At 37.5% G+C, this 26315-nt stretch overlaps 1 protein-coding gene across 1 annotated transcript in view; it reads left to right on the forward strand.

Moving 5' to 3' along the window:
* LOC136027938 (uncharacterized) overlaps positions 1–26315 on the forward strand; it is a gene marked incomplete in the record, with an annotated part of 271934 nt that overhangs the window by 65650 nt on the left and 179969 nt on the right. The window contains 2 exon segments of the mRNA XM_065705408.1: positions 8142–8263; positions 13047–13258. Of these exon segments, the coding sequence (XP_065561480.1) occupies positions 8142–8263; positions 13047–13258 (334 nt within the window).

Here is a 26315-nt window from a genome sequence, read left to right on the forward strand (position 1 = left end):
TTTTTTCCATCAGAATCAGCTTGGGTTTCGCGCTAGGTATTCTACGGAACATGCTTGTAATAAACTTCTACAGTTTATACGACGATCTTTATATTATAATCTTATTCCTGCAGCCATTTTTCTAGATGTAAAGAAAGCTTTTGACAACCTTAGACACAAGATCCTCATTGGTAAACTTTCTCTTCTTTGTATTCATGTGGAAACATTGTCTTTGTTCTCTTCATACCTAACTGACAGATGAATTGCCACGGAAAATACATACAAAAATTTCCAATTGAATACGGAGTACCCCAAGGTTCTATTCTTGGGCTAACCATCTTCTTCGTCTATGTGAACGACCTCTACCGACTTTTTAACACTCCAAATACCAATGTTTGCTTTGGGCTGTGTCATAAATTTTACTCTCAGACTACTTCGTCGTTCACATCTGATAGTCGAGAAAAATTGATGGAATTTGCAGATGACACTACTCTAGGTGCTGCAGCTCTGGATGAATCATCCCCTATTATAAAGCTTCAAGCAATGAATGGGAAGACACTCAACTGGTTTGACATAAATCAACTAGCTTTAAATGGAAAACTGTCCTACCTTCTCGTTTTTTTTTCGTATAGGCGTGTGCTGCCCCACAATTACTGAGCTTCCTACTCCAAGAGGCTCCATAAGTCGCCCCCCCCCGGAATGATATGTGCGATTCCTGGGAGTACTTATGGATGGAAATTTATCGTTAAAGTGGCATGTTCAAATAATAAGAGTGAAAATTTCCCGTGGACATAGAATCATCCGAAAATTAAAGTGTTTATTTCCTTTCCTATCCTCCGTCTTTTACATTTTCTCTCATTTATCATTATATATGCTACTGTTCGTCTGTGTGAGTGTCCAAATTTCCTTCGGTACTTGCTCCTATCCACCATCTTCATGAGAAATCGGCAAGAATTCTCCAGTCAACTACACACACTCCTGTTGACCTCCCTAAGAATAAAGATATTACTGTTTTATCTCTATCTTCGTTGGTATATTAATACTTTCAGGGAAGTCTCCCACATTGTTTTTAGGGACTACTGACACTAGTAGGGGAAGTAAATTTGTACACGGTTCAAAACAGGGAGGACGGGGTAATTCCAGCTACTCCCACGATTCTTTCAGACGTAGGTCTGGCCGCGACTTTGGGGGATGCTTGAACTCGGTTCCTGCTTAGATTAAATAAAAAAATCAAGTTTTTTTAACTGAAAGTAAGGAGCGACATTAAAACTTAAAACGAACAGAAATTACTTCGTGTATGAAAGAGGCTACTTCCTCATCAACGCCCCGCTCTTTACGCTAAAGTTTGACTCTGTCTCTCAATTCTTCTTATTAAAACAGTAAAAAACTTTAGCGTAAAGAGCGGGGCGTTGATGTGGAAGCAGCCTCTTTCATATACGAAGTAATTTCTGTTCGTTTTAAGTTTTAATGTCGCTCCTTACTTTCAGTTAAAAAAACTTGATTTTTTTATTTAATTTCTGAACGTTTTTGAATCAATGCATGTTTTGGTTTTGGCTCTCCGCAGAGGAATAATTAAAACAAAATTTGTATTTTTTTTTTTTTTGGCTAAATGGCTTTCTCATAATTTTGATCAAATGATTTTGAGAAAAAAAGAGCGGGGGAGGAAGCCTAGTTGCCCTCCGATTTTTTGGTTAATTGAAAAGGCAACTATAACTTTTAATTTTTTACGAATATTTCTATTAGTAAAAGATTTACGTAACTTATAAATTAGCTTACGTAAAGAACTTTTGTATTCTCATATTTTTATTACATATATGAAGGGGTTCGCCCCCTTGTCAGATCCTCGCTCTTTACACTAAAGCTTAAATTTTGTCCCAATTCATTAAGAATGACCCCAGAATCACAAAAGCCGTAGAATAAATAGTTGAAATTACTAAAAATACTTTAACGTAAAGAGCGAGGTACTAGGAGGAGGTGAGCCCCTCAAATGGGTAATAATTTCTGTTTGTTTTAAGTTTTAATGCTGTTCCTTACTTCCAGCTGAAAGAACTTTTTCTTATTTATTTTTTCATTGTGTTTTTAAATAATGCTAGTAAATCCTGCGCTCCCTTCATGGAGATTTTCTTCCCCCATGACAAATTATCGATGGAAAGTTCCCCCAGCATATCCCCCTCTTCTCAACCCCTCCCCCAACCAAAAAAATTCTCCTGAAAACGCCTGTACACTTCCCAATAACCATTACTATATGTAAGCATTGGTCAAAGTTTATAACTTGTTGCCCCTCCCAAGGGGACTGTGGGGGAGTAAGTCGTCCCCGAAAACATAGTTATAAGGTTTTTCGACTACGCTGAATAAAATGGCGATCTCAGAATTTTGATTCGTTGACTTTGGTAAAATAATTAGCGTGGGAGGGGGCCTAGGTGCCCTCCAATTTTTTTGGTCACTTAAAAAGGGCACTAGAACTTCTCATTTCCGTTAGAATGAGCCTTCTTACAACATTCTAGGACAACTGGGTCGATACGATCACCCCTGGGAAAAAAAACAACAAAAAAACAAATAAACACGCATCCGTGATCTGCCTTCTGGCAAAAAATACAAAATTCCACATTTTTGTAGATAGGAGCTTGAAACTTCTACAGTAGGGTTCTCTTATACGTTGAATCTGATGGTGTGATTTTCGTTAAGATTCTATGACTTCTACGGGGCGTTTCCTCCTATTTTCTAAAATAACGCAAATTTTCTCAGGCTCGTAACTTTTGATGGGTAAGACTAAACTTGATAAAACTTAAATATTTAAAATCAGCATTAAAATGCGATTCTTTTGATGTAGGTATTGGTATCAAAATTCAATTTTTTAGAGTTTTGGTTACTATTGAGCCGGGTCGCTCCTTACTACAGTTCGTTACCACGAACAGTTTGATTCAGCAGTCACGAGCACTTGGCTCCTTTAAGAGAAAGATGTAAAGCTTCTTATTGAAGGTGAATATTAGCTGTTTTATGGTTAAATTTTATTTGGGCTTGGTCCTCGATGACACAGATAATTTTAAATTGTTTTTTATTGTCGGGGGATATGAGGGTCGCTGTTTCGTGGGGCTGTCGGTGAGTTGAATTCTTTTCCTTATATATTTATATTTAGACGTTTTTTAGTATGTTTATGCCAAGTTTTATCATTATTTATTTATTCTATGTCATTTCCCGAATAACGAGCTATTGAGCCCTTTGGGGTATTGTTTTTGTTACTACTTTATGGAAATAAATGGAACTTGAACTTGACAAAAAATTGGAAACATTTTATAAAATTAAAATTGAAAAAAAGATTGGGGGCAATTCTCCCAAGGAGGAAGTACGGACTCAGAAGAGGGGAGGGAGATTTAAGAGACAAGAAGGGCCTTTGAGTTCAGGGGGCATTGGGGTACAGAGGGTGTGTGGTGGTCATGGAGAGGGGAAGCGGAAAGGGGCATGGAGGGCCAGAGTCAGCTCCTTATGTTTTGAAGCAAAACACTTACATTTGGCAATTTTTATATTTAGACGTTGTTTAGTATGTCTGTGCCAAGTTTTATCATTCTTCATTTATTCTACGTCATTTCCCGATTAACGGGCCTTTGAGCCCTTTGGGATATTGTTTTTGTTAATATTTTATGGAAATAAAAGGAACTTGAAAAAAGTTGAAAAAATTTTTAGAAAATTAAATTTCAAAAAAGTTGGGGAGATAATTTGACCAAGGAGGGAGCGTGGACTCAGAAGAGGGAAGGAGTTACAAGGATCAAGAATAGCCTTTTAGTTCAGGTGGTGTTGGGATAGTGACGGTGTATGGTGGTTACAGAGAGGGGCAGCGGGAAGGGGCATGGAGGGCCATGGTCAGTTCCATAAGTTTTTAAGCAAAATACTGATAATAAGTTGCTTTTCGTGGGGAGAAGGGCAGGTGCGTGGAGTGCCATTAGGTCTTACGGTTTCATGATGAGCCATGTATGGGTGAATTACCACAGGGTACTTTGAGTGTCCCTGAACGTTATTTTCCATGGGGTGCGAAGAACAATCGGCTCTATCCTCATTTAATTCAACCTCCGTTCACATTACCCCCCTTTAACCCAAGCCTACTGGTCTTAACCTTCATTCACCATGCTTCCTTTAACTATGGAATTCATTTGTCTTCAGGCCGTGAGTATGAGAAATCTCACTGATTTCAAATATTCAAGACAGAAGGATACATTGTTACTTTTAAGGAAGGAGGAGGAATAGTTTCGTATTAAAGCAGCATCAAAAAACACTTAAATTAGGATTAACCAATAAACCATTTCATTCAAGTCATCTTTTCTCACTTCCGAAAAAAACAGTGAGAAATACATTTTTTAGGTAGGGCTCTAGTGTTGATTTAAGGTGGATTGAGCTGAAAAAGGGTTGAGTCAAATGTTGCTGGGTTGCGTGAGGGTTGAGTTGTATATGGGTTCGATTGAACGATTGTTTAGTTGAATGTGACTAAATAGGATTTATAAGGGGGTTGAGCTAAAAGGGAGCAGAGTTATTTGGATCTGAATTTTATAGATGTAATATTAAAAGGGGATTCAGTCAAACGGAGGTTCAGATTGAAGCAGATTGAGTAAAACGAGGGTTCAGTAAAGAGGAATTAGTGACGCTGGGTTCAGATAAGCGAGGGTTTGGTTGTACGAGAATCGGCCCCGCAAGGGGGCTTATTGTGCAACCCAAAAAAGAGCTTGCCAAAGCTTTGAACGAATTAAACCATCGCTATGTACATATCAACAATAAGTTAGAAAGTCTTAAAAGTTTAAACCACAAACGAGACATGTAAAATTAACGAAAAGAACTAAATCTAAACATTTTGAGACATTAATAGTTTCTCAAGTATTGGACCTGGGAACGAAAACAGCGTGGATAAGCTGTCTGTTGAATTGGCGAATAAGTTGTATGTTTGGTTAGCTGATAAATCCTTGATTGAGCAATACTCTGATTGAATATATCCTGGATTTTGTGACTTAGAAAAATAGATCAAAATCCCTGATGTCGAGTTCCAACCGTCCGAGAATCGCTTGTTGGCTAGAAAATACAACAATGAAAGGAAAAACTCGGTTTGTTGTAAGTTCTTGAACTATGTCTACAGTATTCACTTGAAGGCCTACATAAAATATACAAGAATTCATATTCTGACTTTGAGTTACGTTTGATTTGTTCTTCTACTCGGGAAGATGATTGTACCGATAGTGCACAATACAAACTTTGTGTCTGGTAGAAGGTTTAGATGAATTAACTGTATTAACCTTCATGTAATAAGACAATCTTGGGATCAGGTTTTAGGGTTTACATCGTGCGTAAATTTCAGTTTGAGAAGAACATCAAGAACATCCAGGAATAATATGGTTATTACAGGCAGACATTATGCCGCTACTCATTGAGTGTAGTTTACTTGGATCGATAGCTATCGGCAAAGAATCATACAACTGAAGACACCAGGTAGTGATTTCAAAAGTCATGGTTACATTAAGAGGAAGTATTTGACAAATTTTCTTCTGAAATATTTCCTTTGAAATATGTTTCGAAGCTTTTTCCATTAAATCACTGAACTTGGAAGTGGACAAAACATAAATATTATAAACAGACATCATGACTTCACCGAATGCCCATTGAGTTCAGGGTGAGGATAGGGTGTGAGGGGGGACTATTCTCCAAGCGTATCCCATGCATCCCACTGCAGAAGTCTCTGGTCTTGAGCTGTGCCAATTACACTTTTGAAGCTTTAAATTTGTATTTGAAAGATTTAACCACCATTCCAGCAGGACAATTTTTGTGGTAATTTTTGTCTTGCTTTACAAATCAGTCCATTATTTCTGCTTCTTGTTGCCACGACATCCATCTTTAGTTGTTTGAATGTGTGTCCTGTTCCTTTAAGCCCTCGAAGCTCTAGAAAACTAGAAATAAATAGAAATAAACTAGAAATAAATAGCTATTCTTCAATTGTGTTTCGATAAATATTTCACGCTCGAACATTTGCTATGGGATCTTTTCTTTCAACCACTTAAAAAGGAAAACTCATTGGAAATTGGGCACCGCAGAACTACAGCCTTGAAATTTGTAAGATCTGTGAAAGGAATCCTTAGCTAAAATGACGAAATGTTGGCAAAAAATTTTCAGTTTTAGTTTAAAAAATGACAAATTTGCGAGAAACAGCCATAAAATTACTTTTGTCAAAGCTGCTTTCCGTTATGTGTGCCATGAAATCAAATTTAAAATAAAAACATATTAAAGGTGCTTAATGTTGAAAATTATTTAACATAAGGATAAACCTTTGGATTTTGGAGAATCCAGAGATAACAATCTCTTTCCACTCTCCTGGATGACAGTGCAAGATTTTATCATTAAAAAAGTATGCATTACATTATCCTAATAAGATTTGAAGCAGTTGCTAAAAGCCTTGAAAAATAGACTAATACTCAGCTCTTTAAATAATGGAATACGATTCGAAATTACTTTTTTTCGTTTGAGCTTTGAATTATCCTGTTTTTTTTTATTCAAAGCATGTTTGTTGGGAATCTGTGGTCTGTTTGCTGAGCTAAGTGTAACACTAATCTGAGATAAGCTTAGAGTCTGATCGTTGCTCATATAAATTCCCCTATTGAAGAACTTGTCTTGGCAACAGACAATTAGGTGACTGCTTTAGTTTTGTAATTTTCACCCTCTAGCTAGTTTTTAAGGCTTTGTAAGTTGTAACTTGCATCCTCTGGGTTTTGTATCTTTCATTAATTATTTCATGTCATTGTGTAGTTTTCAGTAATACATAGTTTTCGTTATTTCATTAATTTAATTGTTGTTTTAAAGAAGCATTCTCCTATACTATTTGCAATATTAATGGAAACTGGTCCATCAATGTTGCTAGGATCTCTTCTAAATTTAATAGTAGTCACTGATAACTATCTTTTAGTACAGAACTGTTTGGTTCGTGCCAAATTGAATGTCATGCCGCAGTACCATTAGACTACAAAGCTAGACTAGTTAGTTAGTTTTTTATAAGCAATTATGAAGTATTTAATGTGCTATTCTACATATTAAACTCTGTTGTCGTTTTCGACAAGTCGAATATGTTTTGCCATTTTGTTTTCATCGCTTACATGGTGCATGTTTTGCCATTTTCGAGTTTTGCCATTTTGTTTTCATCGCTTACATGGTGCATGTTTTCAAATATACGTGGCAGTATCTTTCCATGGAGGAATGTCAAGGGGGAAAAGAATTTCAATGAAGGGGGCGCAGGATTTTCTAGCACTATTTAAAAGATAAAACAATGAAAAAATAAATATGAAATGTTTTTTCAACTGAAAGTAAGGAGCATCATTAAAACTTAAAACGAGCAGAAATTATTACGCATATGAGGGGTTCACCTCCTCGTAATACCACGCTCTTTACGCTAAATTATCTTTAGTAATTTCCACTATTTATTCTACGGCCTTTGTGATTCAGGGGTAATTCTTAAGGAATTGGGACAAAATTTAAGCTTTAGTGTAAAGAGCGATTCTTCCATTTATTTCGTCTATTGTTTCGTGGATTTGATCGACTTATCCTTGTTGAACAAATTATTAAGCTGTTGTAGCAAATATTGTACACAGACCTATATAAAAATAAACTTCAACCTTTCTCTAAAAGAATTAAAGACACGTTTGATTGGGTAAGTCAATTTAAACAGAATTCCAATTTGTTTTTGTAGTGATATTGACTGAAATGATATCGAATTTAGAAAGATGCGCTCTATGTTAATTACTTTTGATATGAATATCAGCAAATTGATAAAATTAGGGTGATTATTATTATTCTTATAGAGCTTAGATCGCTCAAAAATAGGAAGCAACTAAATATTAATATAAGAAACAAAGTAAATTGTTATTTTGTTTTAGATTGAATATGGATAGTGAAATAGTCTCGAGAATTAAAAAATTTTGCCAATTCCGATGTCTTCATAGTCCTTGATTTTTTGTTTATTCTGATCAATCGTCTTATCACTAGTCTATTGTTTATTTGTTGTTTTTCTTTTTATTTTTACAACTTATATTCAATATTCCTGTTCATCTTTCTCAATTTGTTCTTGGATTAAATTTTGCTCGAAAAGTTTATGTATCCATCATAGGTCATTCGGTACTCAATTAATGTTTCTTCTGTCGTAGAGTTGTATCCGTGTGCAGCCTATTATGGCAATCGTGCTGCTTGTTATATCATGCTGCAAATGTTTTCACAGGCGCTGCAAGATGCCAGAGAAAGTGTTAAATATGAGCCGTCTTTTGCAAAGGTATCCAGCATCTTTCCTATTAATAAAGGAAAATTTTTCCATAAATCGTTAGAAAGGGGAGATTAATATACTTTTATTGAAAAATTCAGTAGGTATTTTCCATCTTTGTGTTGTTACACTAGCATGTAACTATGGAATGATCTTAGGAAATGCAAAAGATATAAAATAGTTTCATTTTCAATGACCACCTTTTGTGGGTTTTTTTGTGGATTAATGATCAGTGTCTTATGTTCAGTTAGGCAAGTTCGACTGATTTGAAAATTAACTTAAACTGAAAACTTGTGTAAAATTTTCTTCATGATGAACATGTGTTACTCAATCTGTAAGAATAAAGTGTGCTTTTCAGCTTTCCTTGTGACTATATTTTTATCTCGTTCATAAACACAAAAATTGAGTTATACACGTAAAAAAATTCTAAGCACATCAGAATAAAATATCAAGTTTAAATTAAAGCCACACACTAGAAAATGAAGTCACAAATAGATAAGTAAAAAAATCGTTAACGTGATTATAGTATTTTTTTGAAAACAAACAATAGATTTAGTTGGTTAGATTTTTCTGTTGTTTTTTTCTTCTCGTGTTTAAAAATAACAAATGAGGTGAACATGTACGTAAAGTGTCAACCATTTTGGTTGCAATCATGTTCAGTGAAAAGGATATTATTTTATGACATTTAGATATTAACATTTTAATAGTCAAAAATGATTTTGACCTACAATTTCGAGGTTTAGTGAATGCTGAGGACATATAAATTGATTATTTAACCCTAAGGAAATGTCAGTTATACAACTATGTTGCATACAAATAGGCAATAGGCAATGCAAAAACCTAAATCTTCCGCAAATTTTTTTAGACTTTACAAATTATAACTGGTCACCGTCTTTCTGTTGGAGTTATATCTGTTGCTACGTTGTTTCCTTCCATTTTTCATGGTTTCATTTTTAAAATAAATTTACCCTAAAAACCCTAAAAATAATATGAGTAGTTATGTTTTGAATGTACATAACTCCACTACATATATTTCAGACTTAAGTATTAAAAATGCTTGCTCATTTTTTCATCAAACAATCAAACTTAAAAATGCACCACAGTCTGGTTTCTTGAAACTATCATTGCTTAATTACATTGTATTTCTAGTCCTGTAAGATAAAATCAGAAGGACCAAACAAAAGTTACTTTGGTATTTTGGTAATGGGTAACTCATTTATATCAAATTTATTCTCTATTAAGATGTATAATCAATAAACTTCCTTGGTAAGGAATAATATTTTTACTATTTAAGAGAAACCCTGACAGTTTTTCGATCTTTGTACTTTTTCAATTGCCCGTCTTTCTTTAAAAATGAATATCGGTGTAGTAATGTCATGATGAATATTGAACATAAAAAGTCACACTCCTTTTCCTGACGGTTCATTATCTCGTGAGGGATTTTTCACTTACTTAGCTACTAAATTTTGGCATTTCATATTTATTGTCAAGGGCTGTGAAGAGGGTAAAGGACACAGGAGATGCTTATAAAAGAATTAGAGAGAATAATAAAATAACTTCTGAATTTTATAACTTAATTTTCAAGGCTTTGGCTATGTCATGATTTAGTGGCACTTCACCCACTAGTAGTTCACACGAGAGTTTTGGGGTGCCTGTTACTCTCCCCTTATGGTGTAACTATACTGGATTTCCTAAGGGGAACTGCATTGCATTTTCAAGGGTTCCTCTATACATAATATACCTAAATTAAATTGTAAGATATTTTTTTACTACGGGGTAGCAGGGGGTTAGAAATAGGAGACAAAGTCTCCTTGAGATATGTAAATATACTTAGTTTCCTAGAGATGCTACATCACACTTCCATGGGGCCTCTTATTCCATTTTATGGGCGCTGAATTTTCTTGGTTTTGGGTGTTAAGACCCCATTCTACCTTCTTAATTTCTCATTAGCCCTATATTTTTAAATTTTTCGTTCACACAATATTGATAAAAATCGTTATTTCATTAATTTTCGAACAAATCCTGTCTTTCTTTGTGCTCCCCACATCTACGGGACTCTTCTCCTACATGCCATTTTAAGAGTTCTGAATTTTCTTGGTTGTAGGATCTTCTTAGGGGTAAAGTTGCAAGGGAATCAAAAAATGAAATAAAGCAACAAATAAATCAGTGTAAAAAAGACTTTGAGCCAGCAAAACTTTCAATTTTGACTTACAGAAAGTGCTGGAGACACTGAAGTCCGAGACTGGTCCAATTTTCTATAAGAACAAACTGGGCATCTACAATCTAACTGTGTCTGGCCTCAACTCAAGGGAAGGTACTTGCAATTTATGGGACCTGACCTATTGCAAGAGGGGTTCAAGTGAAGAATGTACAGTTCTGTTAAACCTAATGAAAACAAATGGTGATTTGAGAGAGTTTTACTTTCTAACCGATCGTTGTGGGGGACAGTTTAGGAACCAGTTCACACGGTCGCTATGTGTGTATTTTCGATAATGACCCTGCCAAATGTCTGTGAAAAAAAATAGAATTTGGGCATACGTTGCAAGAGGGGGATACAATGCACGCTTGCATTGAACGTGCTGCCAAGAATGTGCCAGTGTTTAGCATCGAGGGACGGCGGATTATATGTCTTCTAGAACGAATCAACCCTTTCCGTACATTTTTAATATTATTTACGATAACAAGTATTGGTTGGACTTCCATCAGCTTGGATGGGATCTGAAACAAAACAAGAAAAATGCAACTGACTGTACCACTGTTCTTTGGAAGAAGATCAAGTACTTTTGTGCTTGCATAGACGCTCCCAATTTTGTTTATTTCAATTATGATTTTCAATCGGACTTTTAAGTCTTTTGATATTAGAATTGGAAGTAGAAACGCCTCTGAGTCTGAACTGCAGCTCAAGAAAGCTTATCCAAGGCGTCTGTCTCTTGCTGCTGCCAAGCATAAGGATTTGCAGGATCTTTGCAAGTCCACTACTTATTCCTCGAATCCATCATGACCTCTACAAAAATCTGGAATATTCCAAAGTGGTGAGAGATGCTCTAGAAAAGTAGGATGTTGAAGATGTCGATCAGCTGGTTTTTGACGAAAAAGCAGCGTTCTAATTTGTGCACTTTACGTCGCATTTTGATTAAAATAAGATATCCAATTGGCGGTCTTAAGTGATTAAAAGCCCCATATTCTTGTCCCACCTAAAGGTCGTAAATACAGTAGCTTATAAAGCGCAGGGGCTAGAGATTTTTAACAATGGTGCTGTAAAAGTTTGCTATTTTCATTGATTGTACGAAGATATTAATAATATCAAACAAGCTTGCAACTTTGAAGGTTAAAATTCCTGTCTGCTGTACAATTCTTATATTGTCAGTTACGACCTTAAAGCGACACAACGTTGCAGTATAAATGAAAACTTTATGCGATCCTGGGTCCATCTAGGTCACAACATGCTTTTCAGTACATGGCAACGCTCTTTTCAAACATTTCGTGGTAACGAATCGTAAGCAAGGAGAGACCCGGCTCAATAGTAACCAAAACTCTAAAAAACGGAATTTTGATACCAATAGATACATCAAAAGAATTGAGTTCTTATGCTGGTTTTAAATATATAAGTTTCATCAAGTCTAGTTCTACCCTTCCAAAGTTCCGAGCTTGACAAAATTTGCCTTATTTTCGAGAAAAGAAGAAAACACCCCTTAAAATCATAGAATCTTAATGAAAATCACACCAACAGATTCAGCGTATCAGAGGAACCTACTGTAGAGGTTTTCAGCTCTTATCTGGATAAATGTGGAGTTTTTATTTTTTTGAACGATGACGGATAGGTGTTTATCCAAGGATAAGCACCATATGATGACGTGAGAGGTAACATAGTCAGCGCTGGCGTGCAACTGCTGGATAAATTTGCGTTTTGCATCAATATTTTGGTTTGGTGGCTAATAGAAGACAGCTATTGTAATGGTAGTATAGGGACAGGGGAGTACATTAGGTCTAACAGTTAGAGATGGGGGAAGTAGCCAAATTCTTGTTTGTAGTTCTATTTGTTCGTGTTAAGCTTGAATTGCATATTTTATTTAACTTTTGCTTGTTTTAAGATCTATCATTAATATTTAGTGTTTGTTGTATGATTAGTTACTATGACAGTTTATTCAATTTATATTTGTTTTGGGTTTTCTTCATTTTTCAATAAAAATTTCTGGTCATTTTGAGTATAAATCATTGTAGGACTTTATTTTTGCTTATCTTAAGTTTAATATTGCCTTTATTTTTTTGAAAAATTTCTTTTTTGGAACGTTAACTGGAATAACGGTAACAGTTCACGCTAATATTAATCAGAATGTAATTGAATTTTTATTCCTCTTTCCTATTACCCTACACCTTCTCTCTATCTCTCTGTTCATATTGTGTTAAATAGTATAATGTAATTAGATTAGTGAGTATTTTGTACAAGTTGAACATACTCTTCTTATCTTCTGCCAACCACATCTTCAACCACATATTTTTTTGTAGAACTAATGGTGAAAGTATCTTTAATTTTTGTTTGCAATTGTAGTAATGTCAAACTAATATAGGCAAATTGTTTGTATTCTCCTAATTTTTGCAGTAGATTTATCTGTTTATATCTTTGAAATCGTTATGTAAAATATAAAGTAATTAATATAATTCAGTCTTTTATGCCAGGAATAAACTAAAACAAGTATAATAAAAATTAATATTCCAGTTATTAGTTTTAATTTTTTATTCTTTGTACTTGAAATACTAATTACAAAAGAAAAAATATTTTCCTTTTTTGATTTAGGGTCATCTCAGAATGGGAAAGTGTTTCTTGGCAATGGGCGACGTGGCCGCTGCAAAAACCGCTTTTGACAAAGCAAAAGAACTAAAACCTACAAATACTACTATTGACGCTGAGATTAGAACAATTGATAGCCTCATTACAATTGATCAAGATTTGAATAAAGCTCTTGAAGCTCAAGACTATCAAAAGGGCTTGTATTACTCTGAAAGAGCCTTGGAAATTGCTGTTTTTTCCCAGAAGTACAAAGTACAGAAAGCCGAGTCGTTGACACACCTTGGAAGATATAAGGAAGCTGAGACTATCTTTAAGTAAGTCGTCTTCAATTTGATTGCAATTTTCCAACAGTCGCTAAGTGAAGTAAATAAGGTGATACTGGTTCATTGTGCTGCAACATATGTATTTTCTATTAGTAGAGAGTTTGGGATGTATCCCTGACACGTTAGGCTACGTAGAACGACCATTCTCTTTCTTCTGCTCATATTTCTCTAGAAAAAGCCAATCTCTATCCCCACTCTATTGTCTGACATATTAGGCTAGGTAGATCCTCCACTCTCTTTTTTCCTGAAGTCAAATTCCTATGCAGCAGGTGGAATTCCTTTTTGTAGGTAATTTACAGCCATTTTGGCTATCTAACAGGTTCACTCTTTTTCTAGTTGGTAGTTCATAGCCATAATAGGTAGTAGATATTTGGTAGTCCGGTCCACTCTCTTTTTCGCATTGCTATACGGTCAGAAACTTTACTTCCCAGCCCTGTCGCCTGGAATGCATAGCACTAGTTATTCTATACCAACCGGTTATATAGATTTCCTGCCGCTAAGAAAACTCGTCATGCTAAAGTATGTCTATGTAAAGTAAGTGTAAAGAAGACGTATGTCTTCTGACCCTTAACATCATTAGACTGAGAGAAAAAAAAAATTTCTGAACATATCTTTGTTTTTCGAATTTCCCCTTGAAAAGTATTACTTGGTGTTGGGGCATACATGTCGTCAAACAGTAATATTGGGAGTGAAAAAGGTTTTTACCCCAACTAGAAAGAAAAAAGATCTAGGAGGTATATTAAGAAAAGAACTTCTTTTGAATTGATATAAAAAAGCCTTTTGAAAAACATTTCTTGGTGTCGGGGTATACATAAAGTGGAAATGTAATGTTGGGAAAGAAAAAACATTTGTTATCCAGCTTAAAAAAAGGGTTTAGGAGAGGTATGTCCAACCGTCTGTTAATCTGTGTGTTTGCGTGTGTTTTACTTTGTGTGTGTGTGTGACTGTGTGTGTGTATGTATCTCTCTGTGTGCCTGTGTATATGACTGTCTGTTTGTCTGTATTTGTCTGTATATACATATATATATATATATATATATATATATATATATATATATATATATATATATATATATATATATATATATATATATATATATATATATATATATATATATATATATATATATATACAATATACACACAGTCTATATTGTGTGTGTGTGTGTGTGTGTGTGTGTGTGTGTGTGTGTGTGTGTGTGTGTGTGTGTGTGTGGTGTGTGTGTGTGTGTGTGTGTGTGTGTGTGTGTGTGTGTGTGTGTGTGTGTGTGTGTGTGTGTGTGTGTGTGTGTGTGTGTGTGTGTGTGTGTGTGTGTGTGTGTGTGTGTGTGTGTGTGTGTGTGTGTGTGTGTGTGTGTGTGTGTGTGTGTGTGTGTGTGTGTGTGTGTGTGTGTGTGTGTGTGTGTGTGTGTGTGTGTGTGTGTGTGTGTGTGTGTGTGTGTGTGTGTGTGTGTGTGTGTGTGTGTGTGTGTGTGTGTGTGTGTGTGTGTGTGTGTGTGTGTGTGTGTGTGTGTGTGTGTGTGTGTGTGTGTGTGTGTGTGTGTGTGTGTGTGTGTGTGTGTGTGTGTGTGTGTGTGTGTGTGTGTGTGTGTGTGTGTGTGTGTGTGTGTGTGTGTGTGTGTGTGTGTGTGTGTGTGTGTGTGTGTGTGTGTGTGTGTGTGTGTGTGTGTGTGTGTGTGTGTGTGTGTGTGTGTGTGTGTGTGTGTGTGTGTGTGTGTGTGTGTGTGTGTGTGTGTGTGTGTGTGTGTGTGTGTGTGTGTGTGTGTGTGTGTGTGTGTGTGTGTGTGTGTGTGTGTGTGTGTGTGTGTGTGTGTGTGTGTGTGTGTGTGTGTGTGTGTGTGTGTGTGTGTGTGTGTGTGTGTGTGTGTGTGTGTGTGTGTGTGTGTGTGTGTGTGTGTGTGTGTGTGTGTGTGTGTGTGTGTGTGTGTGTGTGTGTGTGTGTGTGTGTGTGTGTGTGTGTGTGTGTGTGTGTGTGTGTGTGTGTGTGTGTGTGTGTGTGTGTGTGTGTGTGTGTGTGTGTGTGTGTGTGTGTGTGTGTGTGTGTGTGTGTGTGTGTGTGTGTGTGTGTGTGTGTGTGTGTGTGTGTGTGTGTGTGTGTGTGTGTGTGTGTGTGTGTGTGTGTGTGTGTGTGTGTGTGTGTGTGTGTGTGTGTGTGTGTGTGTGTGTGTGTGTGTGTGTGTGTGTGTGTGTGTGTGTGTGTGTGTGTGTGTGTGTGTGTGTGTGTGTGTGTGTGTGTGTGTGTGTGTGTGTGTGTGTGTGTGTGTGTGTGTGTGTGTGTGTGTGTGTGTGTGTGTGTGTGTGTGTGTGTGTGTGTGTGTGTGTGTGTGTGTGTGTGTGTGTGTGTGTGTGTGTGTGTGTGTGTGTGTGTGTGGTGTGTGTGTGTGTGTGTGTGTGTGTGTGTGTGTGTGTGTGTGTGTGTGTGTGTGTGTGTGTGTGTGTGTGTGTGTGTGTGTGTGTGTGTGTGTGTGTGTGTGTGTGTGTGTGTGTGTGTGTGTGTGTGTGTGTGTGTGTGTGTGTGTGTGTGTGTGTGTGTGTGTGTGTGTGTGTGTGTGTGTGTGTGTGTGTGTGTGTGTGTGTGTGTGTGTGTGTGTGTGTGTGTGTGTGTGTGTGTGTGTGTGTGTGTGTGTGTGTGTGTGTGTGTGTGTGTGTGTGTGTGTGTGTGTGTGTGTGTGTGTGTGTGTGTGTGTGTGTGTGTGTGTGTGTGTGTGTGTGTGTGTGTGTGTGTGTGTGTGTGTGTGTGTGTGTGTGTGTGTGTGTGTGTGTGTGTGTGTGTGTGTGTGTGTGTGTGTGTGTGTGTGTGTGTGTGTGTGTGTGTGTGTGTGTGTGTGTGTGTGTGTGTGTGTGTGTGTGTGTGTGTGTGTGTGTGTGTGTGTGTGTGTGTGTGTGTGTGTGTGTGTGTGTGGTGTGTGTGTGTGTGTGTGTGTGTGTGTGTGTGTGTGTGTGTGTGTGTGTGTGTGTGTGTGTGTGTGTGTGTGTGTGTGTGTGTGTGTGTGTGTGTGTGTGTGTGTGTGTGTGTGTGTGTGTGTGTGTGTGTGTGTGTGTGTGTGTGTGTGTGTGTGTGTGTGTGTGTGTGTGTGTGTGTGTGTGTGTGTGTGTGTGTGTGTGTGTGTGTGTGTGTGTGTGTGTGTGTGTGTGTGTGTGTGTGTGTGTGTGTGTGTGTGTGTGTGTGTGTGTGTGTGTGTGTGTGTGTGTGTGTGTGTGTGTGTGTGTGTGTGTGTGTGTGTGTGTGTGTGTGTGTGTGTGTGTGTGTGTGTGTGTGTGTGTGTGTGTGTGTGTGTGTGTGTGTGTGTGTGTGTGTGTGTGTGTGTGTGTGTGTGTGTGTGTGTGTGTGTGTGTGTGTGTGTGTGTGTGTGTGTGTGTGTGTGTGTGTGTGTGTGTGTGTGTGTGTGTGTGTGTGTGTGTGTGTGTGTGTGTGTGTGTGGTGTGTGTGTGTGTGTGTGTGTGTGTGTGTGTGTGTGTGTGTGTGTGTGTGTGTGTGTGTGTGTGTGTGTGTGTGTGTGTGTGTGTGTGTGTGTGTGTGTGTGTGTGTGTGTGTGTGTGTGTGTGTGTGTGTGTGTGTGTGTGTGTGTGTGTGTGTGTGTGTGTGTGTGTGTGTGTGTGTGTGTGTGTGTGTGTGTGTGTGTGTGTGTGTGTGTGTGTGTGTGTGTGTGTGTGTGTGTGTGTGTGTGTGTGTGTGTGTGTGTGTGTGTGTGTGTGTGTGTGTGTGTGTGTGTGTGTGTGTGTGTGTGTGTGTGTGTGTGTGTGTGTGTGTGTGTGTGTGTGTGTGTGTGTGTGTGTGTGTGTGTGTGTGTGTGTGTGTGTGTGTGTGTGTGTGTGTGTGTGTGTGTGTGTGTGTGTGTGTGTGTGTGTGTGTGTGTGTGTGTGTGTGTGTGTGTGTGTGTGTGTGTGTGTGTGTGTGTGTGTGTGTGTGTGTGTGTGTGTGTGTGTGTGTGTGTGTGTGTGTGTGTGTGTGTGTGTGTGTGTGTGTGTGTGTGTGTGTGTGTGTGTGTGTGTGTGTGTGTGTGTGTGTGTGTGTGTGTGTGTGTGTGTGTGTGTGTGTGTGTGTGTGTGTGTGTGTGTGTGTGTGTGTGTGTGTGTGTGTGTGTGTGTGTGTGTGTGTGTGTGTGTGTGTGTGTGTGTGTGTGTGTGTGTGTGTGTGTGTGTGTGTGTGTGTGTGTGTGTGTGTGTGTGTGTGTGTGTGTGTGTGTGTGTGTGTGTGTGTGGTGTGTGTGTGTGTGTGTGTGTGTGTGTGTGTGTGTGTGTGTGTGTGTGTGTGTGTGTGTGTGTGTGTGTGTGTGTGTGTGTGTGTGTGTGTGTGTGTGTGTGTGTGTGTGTGTGTGTGTGTGTGTGTGTGTGTGTGTGTGTGTGTGTGTGTGTGTGTGTGTGTGTGTGTGTGTGTGTGTGTGTGTGTGTGTGTGTGTGTGTGTGTGTGTGTGTGTGTGTGTGTGTGTGTGTGTGTGTGTGTGTGTGTGTGTGTGTGTGTGTGTGTGTGTGTGTGTGTGTGTGTGTGTGTGTGTGTGTGTGTGTGTGTGTGTGTGTGTGTGTGTGTGTGTGTGTGTGTGTGTGTGTGTGTGTGTGTGTGTGTGTGTGTGTGTGTGTGTGTGTGTGTGTGTGTGTGTGTGTGTGTGTGTGGTGTGTGTGTGTGTGTGTGTGTGTGTGTGTGTGTGTGTGTGTGTGTGTGTGTGTGTGTGTGTGTGTGTGTGTGTGTGTGTGTGTGTGTGTGTGTGTGGTGTGTGTGTGTGTGTGTGTGTGTGTGTGTGTGTGTGTGTGTGTGTGTGTGTGTGTGTGTGTGTGTGTGTGTGTGTGTGTGTGTGTGTGTGTGTGTGTGTGTGTGTGTGTGTGTGTGTGTGTGTGTGTGTGTGTGTGTGTGTGTGTGTGTGTGTGTGTAAAAAACTTTTATTATAGAAACAGTTTTATTATAAAAAGTTTTTTTCTTATTTTTAGATATAAGTAGGGGTTCTGGGCCTGTTATTAAATGGAATAGTGTGGTTGGAATGTTTGTTGTGACCAGGAGCAGGAAATGTCATGTTACAAGAGTTTTGGTAAAGGAAAAGCAGACACTTTTGAAATGTCAGACTGTGTTCGTATTGTTGCTTGAAAACTGGGCTTACTTCTGGTGTTAGTTACTAACTTTAAAGTCCTTAAGGTTTTTTTTCGCTTTAAAAGATTGAATTTTGTGACAAGAATGCAGCTGTAACCTGTAACAAAAGGATAAAATATTAGATTCTTTGACCTCAGGTCAATCTTTTCACTAAATTATAGTAATGCTATTACTTAAACTATTTCTTAAACAAGGATGTAAACTCAAATAATCACTTAAGGCAGTAAAGTAGATTGTCATTATATTTTTTTTTTATCATTTCCAATTCCAAATCATAGTCAGTATTTTCAAAATATATTCCAAGTTCAAATAATTCATTCATTATAAAAAATTAAAGCGTTCCAGTTTGATTATTCACTGCTATATTCCACGATGATTCTTTGCTCTCCGTAACTAACTCCCGAGAGGGTTATTTCCCAATTCATTAACCCTAAGAAGCCTTTTATAACTTTTCCAGACAAACTATAGATAGATTGATAGATTTATTCACACGAAATTCCCAATTGGGCCATGGTGACATACACAAAACAAGTGAAAAAAATACAGCAACAAACATTTTTACCCCAACACCAAGTAATATTTTTCTAAAGGCTTTGGTGTATCAATTCAGAACAAGTACGTTTCTTCATATTCTTCATTAACCCGTTTTTCTCCAGTAGAAGTGCAGACCAAACAATACTTTTGAGAAGGATTTTTCTTATATCAATTCAGAACAAGTTCTTTTCTTAAAATTCCTCCAAAAAGCCATTTTTGCAAGTTGGTTTACACATCTTTACTCCCAACATTACTTTTTGACTTCATATATATTCCAGTACCAAGCAGTTCTTTCCAAAGACTTTATTATATCAATTAAGAACAGTTTCTTTTCTTAATATTCTTCCAAGACCCGATTTTTTAATTTGGAGTACACATGTTTTTTCACTCCCAATATTACTTCTTGAATATCTACCCCATCACCCGGCAATACTTTTCCAAGACTTTGTTATGTCAATTCAGAACAGATTCTTTTGTTAGTATTCCTAATTAACCCGTTTTTGTCAGCTGGAGTGCACACCAAGCAATACTATTCAAAAGAATTTGTTATATCAATTCAGAACAAGTAATTTTCTTAATATCTCTCCTAAACCCGTATTTCAAGTTAGAGGACACATTTTTTTCACTCCCAACATTACTGTTCGACTTTATGTATTCCTAAATACCAAGCAATACTTTCCAAAAGACTTCATTATATCAATTCAGAACAAGTCCTTTTTATAATATTCCTTCTAAACAATTATTTTTACTAATACTATGATGTAACAATGTACAATGCAAAATGGGTAAAATGTACAAAATTCTTGGAAACTTCATTGAAAAAATATCTCGGAGAAAATATATTGAAGAAAAAAATTTGACAAACTTCTGGAAATCTCTAGCAAAAACATCTTGAAGGAAAATGTCTTGAAGAAAAATGCTTTAAAAGAAAATAATCTTGAAGAAAAAGAAAAAACCTTGTAACGTCTTGAAAAAACTATCTTGAAAAAATGTCTTATGTCTGGCAAAAACCAACATTATCTACATTTAAGTTTGCATAAGTAAAAAATGGCACCTGCTAAACTATAACCTAACAGCCACCTGTGCTTTAAGTGTAAAATGTAAACAGTATTTCATAAGTCCGGTAATAGCGTCGGGAAAAGCTGAGTCCTCTACTAAGCATTTGCCAGGTGCCCAGTCGCTTAAAAAAAGTGCCGGTGTCAGTAATCGAATGGATATGGCTGTTGTAAGAACTAGAGCCTTCTCTCTACTATTTTTCCGCAATTTCTAATCCTTAAACAACTAGTATTCTTTAATATAGATAAATACCTCCTCAAGTTGACCTGAAAAACAAAACTTAATCGTATTTCCAAAATTTTTATCTATCCTCTTTGACAAACTGTAGAAACTCAAACCGTCTTGATTTATATAAAATGTAAGTGCAGAAGTAGCAATAGTAGCAGCCCTGGAAGTTTCAACTTAATACCCCTATTTGTTCTTGAGATATGGCTGAGGTGTGTTATTGGGAACCATACCCAGTTCCTTTTGATTTAGTTTTAAAGCAACATTAACAAAATACCTGCCTCGAAGTTTTGATTTATGAGTTTAGAAAATGAACGGGCTTGGGAGGAGGACCGTTTGCCATCAAATCACTTTTATGACTCTCAAAATGGCAATAGATTTTTGATTTTCAATCAAATCAGCTCCTTAAAAGTTTCCTTGATAAGTCTAGCGATTATAGAGCGGCACTTCCTATGATGCTGCTTACATACCCTTTTAAAAAGCTGCATAAATTGGTTTTTCTTTTGTTTAAATGAGACTCTTCCTAAAGGTTCCCTTAAAGTATGAGTTTGGTATCTGAACAATACGAGTTTAGTATCTGAAATAAAAGGAACTAACTTATGAACCTAATCGGATTATCTTTTGTTCTGTACTATGTTGGATTTTGCAAAAAACTTGTGGATTTAATTTTGAGGGATTGGTCACTTCATACAAAGTGAGTTATTATTTATCAAAGTGAATAATTTAGTTCCATAACTGAATATTAATTGATTATTGCCATCAGCTAACCCCCTTGGATATTGTGTGTCAGTGGTTAACCTACTTAACATTATTGCTGGTGTTATCGCTGATTAAAAATTGTCATATTTACTTTTGGTCAAGTAACACTAAATTAAGACTGATTAACAGTTCGTGAATCTACAGTGTCTTATTGGAATAAATGTCGGGAAAAAAGCAGCCCCTAAAGTTACTACTCGATAAGGATACTCCCACTGATACCCTTGGCCAGGCGCCATTCCAACCTACCTCTAAAACTCTTCCTAGACACCCCCCTCCGCCCACTACGCGGTCCAAAACAGTTAGCCACTGTCAGGAATTCTGGCCCTAGCCGCAACTAACTCATATGAAAGAGGTGAAACACCTGGCAAAAAGAGGAAAAAGGATGAAACTTGTTCGGCAGTGTTAGTGCAACCCCTCTCTTCAAGTGTCCCAGAAACTAGTACTACAGATTACCCCAATTATTATACTGCCTCAATTAAAAAACCAATGGCCAACCCTTTTCAAAGATCGAATAATGCAAATTAGGAAAGCTGTCCTTCTCATCACGAAGGTAAATTTTGAACTTGTTTTCAAGCAGGACGAATCTATTGATATTTACTTTACGTCTCCTCAGGCGGCAGACCATGTACTGTCAAAGTCCGAAGAAATATTTCTTGATGGCTCGAAAATTTTAGCCACAAAAAAAGATGTGGAAAAGTTACACAAGTATGTGCCGTATGGTGTTGATACCAGTGTAAAAATGGAGGAAATACAAAGTGAACTAATAGATTCTTCAAGACTTCTCATCAATCGTTCAATTGCAATAAGGCTAAGCCGTCCAATCCTCATTTCCTGCAAAGTTGAGCTAAACAGAGAAATATTTTTGTACTTTATGTTCCTTTTTTACAAGATTTATAAGCCTAGCCCCTAAATTGCTCAACTTGTCTGGCCCACGTCCACAGCAACAAACACTGCAAACAGTCCCATCCGTCTTGCCTTAAGTGCAGGGAAACAGGCCGCGCAATTAGTGAATGCCCTGAGTCAGACTCTTTCTGCAGAACTTGTAACCGTAAGAGACACACAGCTCTCCAAAAACAATCTTGCCCGGCTCACCAAAAGCGAGTTGTAATCCTTAGAACATCTGATAAAATGAATCTACCCTATTCAGTTGTAGCTGCAAGAATTCCTTGGCAACCCACACCCAATCGGGCCTGTAAAAGCCAAGCAGCAGTTTCTGTAGAAGATGCAAAGACAGTATCATTTCAAAAAGAGGCAAACAATGTTCATACTCAAGTTTTAGTCAGTCCCGCATCCCTTACCTAAGTTTACTTCAACATCCCATCCTCCATAAAATTCATCTGAAAGTAGCCAAGAAAGGCAAAGTCTTGCAACTTATCTCACAGTCAGTCACTTAATTGAGGATAGTAATGAACCTGAAAAAAACAAAATATTCTCAGGAAGAAAGCTATCACTAAACTCCTAGGTAAGGACATCTTACAAAGAGCTATAGCTCATCTATCTTCCATCAAAAGGGACATATATTTCGTCGGCTGAAGAAGAATTCAAATACTCAAATCAAGGAAATGATGAAACTCAGACAACAATGGATATTTAAATGTGTACTATGCAAGATTTTACGTTTCTCACGAATTTATCACTCTACCTAAATATATCTAATTCACTCACTCTAAAAAATCATTTTCGGCAATTAGGGGTTCGTAAATTTTGCTAGTTGGTGTACCTATTATTTGTTTCCGGTGTATATGATGGTAAGACCAATTCGGTTCCATCGGTGAGACATTAGGGTACTTGTAAGTAATAATCGGCTGTTAGGCTAAAATCAAGTTCAGCGATGATGGGTTTGCAACTTTTAAGGGGACACAACAGGCCACGCAATTAGTGAATGCCCTGAGTCAGACTCTTTCTGCAGAAATTGTAACCGTAAGAGACACACAGCCCTCCAAAAACAATCTTGCCCGGCTCACTAAAAGCGAGTTGTAATCCTTAGAACATCTGATGAAATGAATCTGCCCTACTCAGTTCTAGCTGCAAGAATTCCTTGGCAACCCACACCCAATCGGGCCTGTAAAAGCCAAGCAGCAGTTTCTGTAGAAGATGCAAAGACAGTATCATTTCAAAAAGAGGCAAACAATGTTCATACACAAGTTTCTAGTCAGTCCCCCCATCCCTTACCTAAGTTTACTTCAATAACCCATCCTCCATAAAATTCATCTGAAAGTAGCCAAGAAAGGCAAAGTCTTGCAACTTATCTCACAGTCAGTCACTTAATTGAGGTTAGTAATGGACCTGAAAAAACCAAAAATATTCTCAGGAAGAAAGCTATCACTAAACTCCTAGGTAATGACATCTTACAAACAGCTATAGCTCACCTATCTTCCATCAAAAGGGACATATATTTCGTCGGCTGAAGGAGAATTCAAATACTCAAATCAAGGAAATGATGAAACTAAGACAACAATGGATATTTAAATGAGTACTATGCAAGATTTTACGTTTCTCATGAATCTATCACTCTACCTAAATATACCTAATTCACTCACTCTAAAAAATCATTTTCGGCAATGAGGGGTTCGTAAATTTTGCTAGTTGGTGTACCTATTATTTGTTTCCGGTGTATATGATGGTAAGACCAATTCGGTTCCATCGGTGAGACATTTAGAGTACTTGTAAGTAATAATCGGCTGTTAGGCTAAAATCAAGTTCAGCGATGATGGGTTTGCAACTTTTGAGAGTCTGTGTACTTAGTATTTATTTTAAGATCCTTACAGATTAATAACTTCAGTGTTTAATCAAAGCGAGGAAACAAAACCAAAGTGTTGCTCTCGCAGCACCTTACTCGGCGAAGCCGAACAAAGGTTGCCGTAAGAACTAACGTTGCCCATGCAACGCAGATGTATTTTGCCTTAACATCAGAAGCATACGGGATAAGCGGGCTACTTTTAAAGATTTAATTTCACTTAATGGTTACTGCTTAATGGTATCGACGTAATTGGAATAACGGAGACGTGGCTTTCAGAAATTGATGGTACTAATGAATTTTCCCTCCCTGGCTTTCAAGCTATTCAAATTAAAAGAAAATTAATCAGGTCCTCTGGTGGCATTTCCCTTTAGATCCAGTCAATTCTAAAATTCATCAGGCTATTAGACTTTGAATCCTTGTTCTCGCAACCTGTAAATAATTGGTGCATTTATTCAATACTCGTAGAAAGAAGTGTTGACAAGAACTCTTTTATTTTTTCATTGTTTTATAAACCACCATTATTTGCGACACCTTTCTTTTGTAATCTGTTTAATGATTTTCTATTTATATTAATTTACCACCAAAGAAAGCAATAGTTTTTGGGGACTTCAATTGTAATTTACTAAGTGTTAGCAATAATGATGATTGTGGTACCTTTTTTGAAACAATTACATCGAGTGGTCTTCTTCCAACATTCCTTTTTCCTATTAGAGTTGATCCTATGAGGTCTACAGCTACTCCAATTGATAACATTTTTGTATCCTCTTCCCTGGGACACCACCTGTAATATTCTCTGACCTGTCAGACCACTTTCCAATCTATCTCTCCCCATCCTCCTTACCAGCTATTAAACCCTTTAGTATTAATACTCCTATGTCTAATAGAATATATAATACTGTGAATATGAATCGATTCACGTATTGTTTGAAATCCTTTGGCTGGTCCAAGATTTTGGATTGTCAGGCTGTTAATCCGGCCACAAATGGTTTTACACAGGGACCGAGTGATCTTATCAGTTCAACCTTTCCAGTCCGTAAACCAAACCTAAAAACTACCAATATACGCCACTGGATGTCCAAAATTTTCATGCTGTCGATTGATTTAAATTAGCGAAAATCTATCCTCATATTGAAGCCTAGTTTCAGAGACAATAATAACGTACGGTAGCGCATTCGTTTCTAAAGGTGCGGGTAGTCCTACAAAATAAATGGCAACATAGACATTTATTTTAACACTTCATATAAGTAGATGATTTGTTTGAAGCTTGGAAAAATTGTGTACATTTGTACATAATAGGGCTTCAGCTATTATGAAGAACGGTCAGTGGTTCTTTGTGTAGGTTGGGGGTGGAGCCTTAAGCATCAAAATGTGTATTTTTAATTCTCGGTCAGTTTTTAGATGAATGCAGCCAAATTTTCAAGCATCACCACGTGCAATAGTAGTTAAGGAATTTAACTAAATTCCTTTAAAGTAGAAAAAGTAGTTATTGAACAATTTCTTGATTGTCTAGATTAAACGTGTAATTTTAAGTATGTCATAGGTGCTTCGGAACTTCCAACTTGGTTCATTTTGCAGTATTGATGCAGGCTGATGCAGAGAAGGTCATGTTTCATAATCAATTGTCTGATCGTCATCCCATTGCCCGCTCAATCACTTTGCCATCTTTTGGTCATCAAAGTCCATATCTTAGTCCTCCAGCACCTCTACACCGTCATGACTGATCGAAAATCAATCAAGCACTTTTTGCCCTGTTGGTAGATTAAATTCTGGATACTCGCTTTTTCTGGGTTTATAATACCCTTCTAAAGCACTACGTTGCAGCCAGGTGCACTTCGAATATAATCAAACTCTAGTAATTGATTTGCCTCTCTGCATCTCAATTATGGAAATCATAGGAAAAACATAATAAATATTTTAATCATTCTAGTAAGCGGGACATGGGAATTCTCTGCGTGTGGAACTGGTTCCTCATGTATAGAATCTATTTCCTGAATCGTAACATTGGAAATAGATAGCTGGTCCAGCTGTCTAGGGTGGAGCTCCATTGGATGGAAATGGTCCTTTCGAATTTTAATGGGGACAAAAATCATTAGAATATAGATGTTCCCTGAGAAAAAAAAGCCTTAAAAGAAAAATAAATTCAGAAAAAAATATCTTAAAGTATTATGTAACCAATGTGTGTACCGTCATTGCCTAACATCCCACATGATCGCTATTATTATTTAACACCCCACCTGCGCGCTGTTAATACGTAACATCCACGTGTAAGATTGCGTCACATCCCACGTGTGCACCTTCATTTTATAGCACCCCAAACGCGCGCTGTCCTTACGTGACATCTCGTCTGCGCTCCACCATTACGTAACTGCCTTGTATGCACCACCATTACGTAACATCCACGTGTGTGCCGTGCTCAGTTGGAAGTTGGGGTTCCTCACGGGACCCCTGAAGTCTAGCTAGTCACGTGATATTGCGTCACTTCCGTAAATTACATCAAGCCACGCAAGATTACGTCACCCTCACCTCCAATTACATAACATGGACCTGCATCTATTAGA

This window comes from Artemia franciscana, chromosome 6, assembly GCF_032884065.1.
Source record: "Artemia franciscana chromosome 6, ASM3288406v1, whole genome shotgun sequence".
Lineage (NCBI taxonomy): Eukaryota > Metazoa > Arthropoda > Branchiopoda > Anostraca > Artemiidae > Artemia > Artemia franciscana.